General features: G+C 48.2%; 1 protein-coding gene across 1 annotated transcript; it reads left to right on the top strand.

The window, feature by feature from the left end:
• The first annotated feature begins 3805 nt into the window (after window positions 1-3805).
• On the top strand, window positions 3806-5879 carry LOC109516980 (galectin-8-like). Its single transcript, XM_019871830.1, has 5 exons — window positions 3806-3942; window positions 4480-4784; window positions 4946-5031; window positions 5120-5279; window positions 5576-5879. Exons 1-5 carry the CDS (start codon window positions 3885-3887, stop codon window positions 5723-5725), a joined length of 759 nt encoding a protein of 252 aa, XP_019727389.1. The 5' UTR covers window positions 3806-3884; the 3' UTR covers window positions 5726-5879.
• The last annotated feature ends 4464 nt before the right edge of the window (window positions 5880-10343 follow it).

The raw sequence follows: 10343 nt of genomic DNA, 5'->3' as shown, positions 1-10343 counted from the left end.
GGGGTGGGTGGGGGGGGGGGGGGTTAGAAAAGGAAAAACAAAGTATTGCATGCACAAAATAAATACAACACAAAATATAGTTTTGTGTGATTGACAAAAATAGATTGTCACAGCGCAAAAGTTAAAATTGTCCGTTTTCTGAAAATAAGGGCTGAGTAGACAATATGCGGTGAAAGTAAGTACGCTCGTGCTTATTGTTAGCCAATGATAACAAGTCAAGTCAGGTCAACTTTATTGTCAAATGTGCTCTATGTGCAACATACAGCAGAGATTAAATTTTTCCCCTCAACCACAAGAGAGAGAGGAGCCGCTGTGGGTACCTGCTCCGCCATCAACAGAACAGTAAACATAAAATGACAAAATAATTCAACCCAACACAAAAGACACACGCAGTCATGCAGTCTTCACCACTTTTTCTGCATACACTTTGTTGTTTGAGGCAGTTATCGGTGAAAGACGAGAGATTTAAAGTATCCTGTCACCAGTCAGCAGGGGTGCCCATTACTTCGATCGCAATCGACCGGGAGATCGCGGACTGAATCGCGGAAAAAACAAACAAACAACAATTTGTGTGTCTTTGTGCATGTTAGAACTATATATTTTTTTATGTTAATGTACACTGCATCGTAATCATCCTATCAGTCTCATTTTCAGAAAAAGTATTTAAAAAATAAAATAAAATAAAGCAGGTAACTCTTTAACCGACGGTGGCGTGTGACCTGCATCACAGGAAGTTGTTCGCCCTCAGCAGTCTGCAATTGCAGCTTGCGGTTGGAGCTGTTGCGCTATATCTTTTTTCGTTATCATTCGGAGTTTGTTTCCTGTACAATTCACCGAGCGCGCGGGCAAAGAATAAGAATCTCGAGGGCCGAGGGAAGCACTTTAAAACAGTACGTGTGAGCTACAATAGTTAACAGGCTGCAAAAGTGCGTCGCATGCCTCCGTGTCAGGCTGTCGCTCATCATGGCGTGCGTGTGTATGTGCATGCGAGGTAACGGGGGCGATCGCGGGATGTTGGTCGATCAAAGTCGATCTTTGGTCCAAAAAGCTTGGCCACCCCTGCACCAGTGGATCAAAGACGTCATGCTGAAAATCTGCGCACGTCTGCTACAAGCTAAGTTTGAAAGCAAACAAGATGCTGGAGCGTCCATTGACGAAAAAAGAGATTGGCTCACATCTCCTGTCCCATGGCAATCCAACAACAACAACAATGACAAGTGCATGTCTCAGGAACACGACTGCCAAAAAATGACCTCGAACATCCATCCATCCATTTTCCGAATCGCTTTATCCTCACTAGGGTCGCGGGGGGTGCTGGAGCCTATTCCAGCTGTCTTCGGGCAGTAGGCGGGGGACACCCTGAACCGGTTGCCATCCAATCGCAGGGCACACAGAGATGAACAACCATCCACGCCCACACTCATACCCAGGGAATGTTTAGAGTGCTCAATCAGCCTGCCATGCATGTTTTTGGAATGTGGGAGGAAACCGGAGTACCCGGAGAAAACCCACGCAGGCCCGGGGAGAACATGCAAACTCCACACAGGGAGGCCGGAGCTGGAATTGAACTCTGCACTGTGAAGCCGATGTGCTAAACACTGGACTCCCCGGCCGCTGACCTCAAACATCACTTCACAAATGATTTTTACAAGTGGGCATCAACAACCAATAACCCAGCGGGCACCCTGACATCAGTTTGATGTTGAATATCGGTGAAGATTTTGACTAGCATGACAAATAAACATTTCTTCAGAAACATTTCACTCCTTATGATTGTAAAAAAGTCCGAATAAACTGTCCATCTCCCATCCAATTACGGCAACATCCATTCTTCGTCAATATAGTTGAAACCAAAACAACACAGAAGCCCAAACTTTGACATCAATTGATGTTATTTGCCGAATTGATGGCTCATATTAAAGCCAGTTACATTAAGGCGGATGGGCTGACATATCGCCTTGCCCCGATTCAACAATTGTCGGCGACAGAACTGACGAGGAAGAGGAAAAGAATATGCATCTTCATTTGAAGAGTTTGTGGCTACCTTGGAATCTTGTATAAAACGGTTCAAATGGCTCTTTCGTTGCCGACACGAAGCTAAAATGGCCCTCCGGTGTCGCACCATTGAAACGTCGCTTCTGTGCAAAACGTGCGTTCGATGGTCACCTAAATTCATGTTGACGTCTTTACTTTTTGTCACATCCACCTCTGAAAATATTCCATTGATTGCCAAGGTATGAAGGAATTGAGGGTGTCTTCATCGAAGCGCTCAGAGCAAAGCTTATGTCGTTTCACGCTAGAAACGCGTCGTCCATAAAACACGAGTCATGTGTTGACGTGACATGTCTTGCCACATGACACAATGCCTCACTTAGAAAAGTGTGCAGGACTCTTGCATGCAAACGTGTTCATCGTAAATACATGCCTGCCGACCGAACCTTATTTTCAGTCACGCTATAATAAGACTGGCCATCAATCAAAGAAAAATGAGGTCACTGATTGTTCACGTCTTTGTGATCTGCAACTCAACATCAGTACTTCTCAACGTGGAAATAGCTACGATGATGAAATAGCATTAGGATAAGAATAAGAATAATTCAAATTTTATTTTGAGAAATCCAAGCCTCAAATGGGGGGCGGGGGGACTCAACTCAACTCAACTGTATTTGTAGAGCACTTTCAAACAGCCATCGCTGCATACAAAGTGCTGTACATGGAGCAATTTAACATATACAATAAACAGTAAAACAAATCGGTAATACAGACGGTAGAAAGCACCAAACAGTAAAACCAAGAACAAATCAAAGTCATCCTGAGTCAAATGCCAAAGAATACAAGTGAGTATATACACAGTGAAACAACTTGGGGAGAATGTACCCCAGAAATGGACGGTAATCCTCTGCAGCCCTTGAATTGGGTCCATGTTAAATCATCTATTTTTGTCAAAGAGTGTAAAAATCTGAACGAGCAAGTCATTCATGACATTTCTGGTCCAGGCTCCCCGAAAATCATTTGTTACTTTGGATAATTGTCGAGGTGGTTGTTTAGTGTCACAATGGCTATGAGGAACATGTCCTGAAACCGACACGTGCTCAAATCACATTCATCCCTTGTAATGTACAGGACTTCCTCGACTGGGATCCCGAGCCATGGCACCATGCATGCGTTGTGGTGAGAGGGAACAGACATCTCACCGACATGGATTGCGGCACAGCCCTGCCATTCATCTGTCAAAAAGGTCCGAGAGTCATGAATGCGTCACGTACTTGGCCTCTTCGGGAAAGTGTGCGCTTTTGTTCAGAAATATTTTTTGTACGGGCTTTGTGTCGGCGTTTGTGGGATCCAATCTCCATTCAGTTCGTCCCCGAACTGTGTCAGTCTGTACGTGATTTGTTGGGGACGGGTTGGAGTGACGTGTTCAATGTGTTCTGTTAACTTTGTCTGTTGGATCACCTCGAAAATGGCATGTCTCGTCGCAAGGGGTAAGTCCAAAATAAAGTTGAAATGTTTTGTTGCGCAATGCCTGCCTTGATGTTGCCAGCTAAAGTACAGCACAGAAGCCAGTACGTTATGTTTTACTGGAGTCTTGTCTTCGATTTCATGATGACAACAACCGCTTTGTTTTCGGTGTACACCTTTGAAATGTGTCCTCGTAAAGCTAGCGCCCCCGCCGACCCCCATGTAGCACCGCCCGTGCCCGACTTTACGATGGCCAATCACCAACCTTAAAAGTTCAGCTCTGTTCCTTTCAACTTCTGATGTTGGGGGTGCGTCCGTGTGTACACAAGTGGCGAGCTGCGCTTAAATTCTGCAGACAAACCTGCTGGCTTCATCACATCGAAGAGTAATTCCACCTGACCAGAAGGACCGCGGTAGCAGTCACCATGTCACCACTTTTGCTGTGGGCGTGTTTCATCAGCTTGTTGGCGTTTCCTGTCATGTGTGAGTGTGGATGAAAAAAAAAATGCTTAATACCTGCGAAGAGTATGTTTCCAAGTTTATTTTTGTATTAACAGGCACTTTGATTGTATCATACTGCAAGTGTGCATTTCATATACACAGTAATTGTTGGTTCCATTCAAAATGCAGGAATGGTGGTACAAACTGCAAAGTTGATTGTATTATCAAGGCAACTGCCATTGAATTGTCTTCATTCGAGAAAGGATGCTTCTGTCTTCACGGATATATGTATCTATGAGCTAAAAAAAATGGAAGGGCAAAAGTTGAGGATAAACTGTTAAAAAAATGTGATCAAGCTTCTTGAGCAAGACGAAACCTCAATTGATTTTACTGCTGTCCCACCATGAAAATCACATTTTTAAAAAAAACAATGAATTGTCCAGACTTTGCACACATGACATCGTTTACCTGCCATTCATCTGTTCAAAAAAAAAAAAAAAAAGTTCCTTGAGTCATGAACGCTCAACGTACAATGCATGTCTTCGAATGTGTGCACTGACCCAAAATCCTTTCCCGTAGCCATGGGCTACCTTTGTCCTACATGTCCCGTGTGTCCCTGTGACAAGTGTCCATGCCCTTCGTGTCCCCCTTGTCGTTGTCCTACGTGTCGTTGTGCGACTTGTGCCCCTCCGACGACGTGTCCCCCTCTTCCTCCTATGACGTGTCCTCCTCTTCCTCCCATGACCACTTGTCCCAGTCTTCCTACTTGTCCTCCTCCCCAGCTGCCAACATCCGGACCAGGTAACTGGAGTGAAAACTCTTCTCTGACGCGCGTGCCTGATGACATCAAAGGCTTGGGCAAACTTCTTGTGGCGCCTCATCCGGTGAGTGGGGGATTTCTGGCGTGACTTCTGAAGAGCGCGTTCCATATCATGAATGACGGCCTTTTGCTCAGACTGAGTACAAGCACTCGGGTTTCAGCGTCTTAACGATTCCAGATCATTTGCATTTCCTTTGATTACCCTTGAAAATTGTGTTTGCGCAGCTCGGATTCAGAGTCGACCTTTTGGGGCTGCTCAGCGTGGGCAGTAACCTCGCCGTCAGAGGACGAGCCAAACCGATGGCTGAGAGGTACCTGGCCACACGCCCGACAAAGAACGATGTTACCAAGACAACATGTTTATACGGCTTGAAGACAGTGAATGGATGAATATTGCAGGCTAATCTTCAAGCTGGCCATGGCCAACGACACGGCGCTGCACTTGGGCTTTCGCATCAACGAGAAAACGATTATGATGAGCTCTGACCTGGATGGTACCAAAAGCGTCGAGGAGAAAGAGGTGGCCTCCTTCCCCTTCCAACCCGGCCACGATTTTGAGGTCAGAAATCACTGCATCGTCCTACGAAATCTCCATGACCGCAATATCTGGTTCCTGGTGATCTGATGGTCTTCAATTTTGGTTTTTGAGAGGCTGTCCATTTTCAATAACCACGACAACCTTGCTCTTAGTGTGCACAGATGCGGACAGACAACCAATTGAGTGACTGGTTCATGAGTTCTTAGCCAGCTGCAGCTCACCATTTTTTGGGTGTTGAGATGTACAGGAAAAAGTCATTGACTGGTTCAAGCATTCTTGGCAAGCTGCGTAGCTCACCGTACTGGCATGTCATTCAGATGATCATCCAGTGTGACATCGACCGCTTCCACGTGACCGTCGATGGCACCCACCAGCTGGAGTTCATCTACAAGGATGCGGACCTGCAAAGCATTACAGCACTAAGAATGTGGCATGACGTGTTGCTGAGGGACGTCAGGCTGATGTGACGTCTCCGCCGTGACCAGATCGGAAGCCGCCAGCTGACGGACGCTTCCTGTCTGCTCGCCGTGATGTGAACAGCAGTTGAGTCGATTCTAACATGACTGCTCAGTGCTGCCAACCTCTGTGATCAGTGATGACTAATAAAGCCGCTGAAGAATATTTGCTTGGATGAAAAATAATTTTTTTTTTCTTCAGGTATTTACTCGGAGGGGTGTGTGTGTGTGAAAGGGTTTGGGGGCGGGGGGGTCGCTGTACTAGAGCTGCAAGAAATGAGGGGCCTTTGTTGCCTGAGCCACTTTGAGATACTGGCAAGTTGGAGGAAATGGCCTAATAAACCTCTTAAATACAGTTTAGAATTTTTTTTGCCAAGTTTTTGAAAATGTGACACTGGCTTGGGGCCGACTCATATTTTCCAGGGGAGGCTACTGAGCCATTTTGTCGAAGAGAAAACCATAAACGAATAAAATGATTATTACGGCAAGCATGAGATTGTCACGTCGTGTACAAGGCAGGGAAAAGAACTGCTTCGCACGCAACAGTGTGAACGAGAATAAGTGGATCCCGAAGTAGCAGACACTGACAAGGCTATTGTCTCAAAATAATATTTATTACAAACGAAAAAACTCCGTCTAATGAAAAACAAAACGCTAGTCAAAACGAGAACCAGGATATAATGAAACGCGAAAAACAAAACGCTTGCGAAAAAACGGCAAGGAAAAGGATAAGACAATTTACGAGGTTAAGTATATCTTCAGAATAATCCCCGAATGGAATGACGAACGTGTAGCAAACAACAATCGAATACGGTTTACGAGCATGGGCAATAACAGTGGCACGGCAAGCAATACTCGCCGGAGTGCTTAGATATAGCAGGTGTAATCATTGGCAGGTGTGCAGGCAGCAGAATGACCGCCTGCCACCTGCTGCCAAATACGGAACATGACAGTACCCCCCCTTCAACGGACGCATCCCGGCGGCCTACCTGGTTTAGACGGGTGAGAAGCGTGGAAATCCCGCAGAAGGGACGGATCCAAGATCCAGGAGCGGGGGACCCATTGCCGATCCTCCGACCCGTAGCCCTCCCAGTCGACCAGATACTGGAACCCCTTTCCCCTGCGCCGAGAGTCCAGGATGGTCCGCACAGTGTACACAGGGTCACCATCGACGATCCGCGGAGGAGGATGCGGGGTGGGAGAAGGGGAGCATTGGTCAAACCGAAAGGCATGACTAAATACTCAAAATGGCCCAATGGTGTTTTAAAAGCCGTCTTCCATTCATCCCCCTCCTGCACGCGAACCAGATGGTACGCACTACGTAAGTCTAATTTTGAAAAAATGGTGGCCGATTGCAAGGGAGTCTAGTAACGGAAGTGGGTATTTATTTTTAATGGTAATGTCATTGAGCCCTCGATAGTCCACACACGGCCGCAACGACTTGTCTTTCTTCTCAACGAAGAAGAATCCTGCACCTAATGGGGATCGTGATGGTCTAATAAGACCTGCGGCGAGCGAGCTATTAATATACTCCCTCAATGCCTCTTGTTCTGGATGAGACACCTGATATAGCCGAGAGCTCGGCAACGGGGCGCCCACCTGCAAGTCTATGGCGCAGTCGTACGGACGGGGTGGGGGCAAAGATCGGGCGCGATCCTTGCTGAAAACCTGTTGCAAATCGTGATAGCAACTAGGCACTCCGTCAATGCAGATGACTTCAGGGACATCGTTACAGACACGCGCACGCCCCCCAACGGCAGATCGCAAACAATGCTCATAACAAAACGGGCTCCAAATCTCTATTGCCGGGCGCTCCCAAGAAATAACTGGGTTGTGTGTTTTGAGCCAGGGTAAACCGAGAATAACTGGAATGGCTCGGGAATGCATCAGATAAAATCGTCTATGTTCGACGTGATTCCCTGATAACCTGAGCTTCAAAGGTTCTGTGATCTGTGTCACCACTGCCAGAAGGCGTCCATCGAGGTCGTGAACATGCTTCCTTTCGGCTAGCTCCTCGACCAAACAGCCTAGCTCTGAGGCAATGTCAGTATCGAGAAAGCAGTCGTCGGAACGCGAGTCTATCAGAGCCCTGATCTGCCGCGTCCGAGACGCCCCATAGATCTCCCCCTCGAGTTCAAGTCTCCTGGGGTGTCCCGGCCGCGAGTCGACTCTCCGAGGCTCTTGAGATTCGGCGCGGGGACGTGACTCACAGTAATCGAACGGCGTAGGAGGTCGAGGGGGACCGCAGTTGGAGCAAACCCGGTCATTGAGACAGTGCTGTCTCTCCGCCGGCCTGGTACTTCCGCCTCCAAGCTGCATCGGCTCCTCCCCGGGGCAACATACAGGGCTCTGGGGTGGTCTCCTGGCCCAGCTGTCCGAGTGGTCTCGCGGGGGTGCCCCTCGGTGCGTCGTTTGCCGAAATGGAAACCAACCACCTCCGCGCTCCCGGTTCCTCTCTCTCAGGCGGTTATCCAGGAGCAGGGAAAGGTCGATTATCTCCTCCAGGTTGGTGCTGTTGTCGCGGGTAGCCAGTTCATCCTTCAGCAAAGAGTTAAATCCGCGACGAAACAAGCCACACAGCGCTCGGTCGCCATAGCCACTCTGGGCGGCTAAAATGCGAAACTCAATCGAATAGTCCGCCACGGATTGTTTTCCTTGGTGGAGCTCCAGTAATCTGCCTTCTGCCTCTCTTCCTCGAACAGGATGGTGGAATACCCGACGAAGCGCGGTCACGAAGTCGGGGAAGGAAGATCGGAGGTTCGGTTGTGCTTCGCTCACCGATATTGCCCATGAAGTCGCCTGACCTGTCAACAGGCTCATGACATATGCAACCTTCGCGTCATCATTAACATAAACGGAAGGTTGCTGGTCAAAAACGAGGGAGCACTGGTGGAGGAAGTGCCCGCACTGACCATGCTCACCTCCATAACGTGGAGGCTGTGGAAACATCGGTTCTCTGCTAAATGTAGGAGGATGGACCGGTACCTCCGCGGTAATACGGTAATACGTTGGACCTCCGGGGTAGGTGCCCTCCATCCTTCTAACTGTATTAAACGAGGCTCGAAATCATCGAACCTGTGAGCCATCATGGAAACCGCGCCGCGAAGCTCCGTAATGGCTTGGCCCTGCTGACTCATGAATTGCTCTAGACGGGACAGAGCGGACAAAACCTTTTCGAAAACCATAAACGAATAAAATGATTATTACGGCAAGCATGAGATTGTCACGTCGTGTACAAGGCAGGGAAAAGAACTGCTTCGCACGCAACAGTGTGAACGAGAATAAGTGGATGCCGAAGTAGCAGACACTGACAAGGCTATTGTCTCAAAATAATATTTATTACAAACGAAAAAACTCCGTCTAATGAAAAACAGAAAACGCTGGTCAAAACGAGAACCAGGATATAATGAAACGCGAAAAACAAAACGCTTGCGAAAAAACGGCAAGGAAAAGGATAAGACAATTTACTAGGTTAAGTATGTCTTCAGAATAATCCCCGAATGGGATGACGAACGTGCAGCAAACAACAATCGAATACGGTTTACGAGCATGGGCAATAACAGTGGCACGGCAAGCAATACTCCGGCAATGAGTCGAAAGCCAGAGTGCTTAGATATAGCAGGTGTAATCATTGATAAATAGGCAGCAGGTGTGCAGGCAACAGAATGAACGCCTGCCACCTGCTGCCAAATACGGAACATGACAGAGATGTATGCCAAGTTTCACAAGTTATCACAAATGTTAAGACCAGGCAAACATGTCAGCGGTGGGGAAAATAAAAGCTTTGCTTTTCATTATTCTGAAAGACAAGAACAAATTCTAGGGGGACTTCTTTAATGTGTGACCTCGCTGTAGCATATGGCCGTTTACCATACTGCTACACGATGTTACGACAGTGTCGCAAAGCATTGGTTGGTTGGGTGACGACTGACACCTGTTACGCAGTGGAATAAAGACCATTGAAAAAGTAAGTCGTGTCCTCACGTTTCCTCGGACACAACATTTTGGCGACGAGGATGGGATTTTAACGCAGCCCCCCTCCCCTCGTTCCTCGCGCTCCCCGGTGAGCCACCAGTCCCGTGGTCCCGCTGGTATGACTCTTTTACAACATATCTGACGGCGATCGGACTAAACGAGGCAAGCGACGCACGGCTAACGGCTATGCTAGTGCACAGCTTGGGCGTCGAGGGACAGCGCATTTTTCGTACTCTTGGACCCGCACGGACATCTGCGGATAGTGTCGCTTTATTGGCCGGACATTTCGCTGCTCCGCAGAGTGTGATAGTCCGGCAGATTACCTTTCGCCAACGACGGCAACACACGGGCGAGCTGGTACACCACTACATTGCCGATTTGCGATGCTTAGCAGGCCCCTGCAAATTCGGCCGCTTGGAGGAGGAGATGATTCGGGACCAATTAGTGGAGCACACGATTGATCCCAAGCTACGGGAGAAACTGTTGCTGTCGCCGGACGACCTCCCGCTGTCGAAGGCTGTGGAAATGGCCTTCCAACTCGAGAATGCAGCACAATTAGCAGCGCGGCTCGCTAATCCAGACACACCCACCGCTTCACGCTCTCCCGTGCTGGCACAGCTTGTCGCTCCAACCGCTCTACCCTCTGACTCCACCT

This window comes from Hippocampus comes, unplaced genomic scaffold (genome assembly GCF_001891065.2).
Source record: "Hippocampus comes isolate QL1 unplaced genomic scaffold, H_comes_QL1_v1.1 scaffold412, whole genome shotgun sequence".
In the NCBI taxonomy this organism is placed as follows: Eukaryota; Metazoa; Chordata; class Actinopteri; order Syngnathiformes; family Syngnathidae; genus Hippocampus; species Hippocampus comes.
The sequence above is the reverse complement of the archived record's forward strand: the minus strand, read 5'-3'. Positions and strand labels throughout refer to the sequence as shown.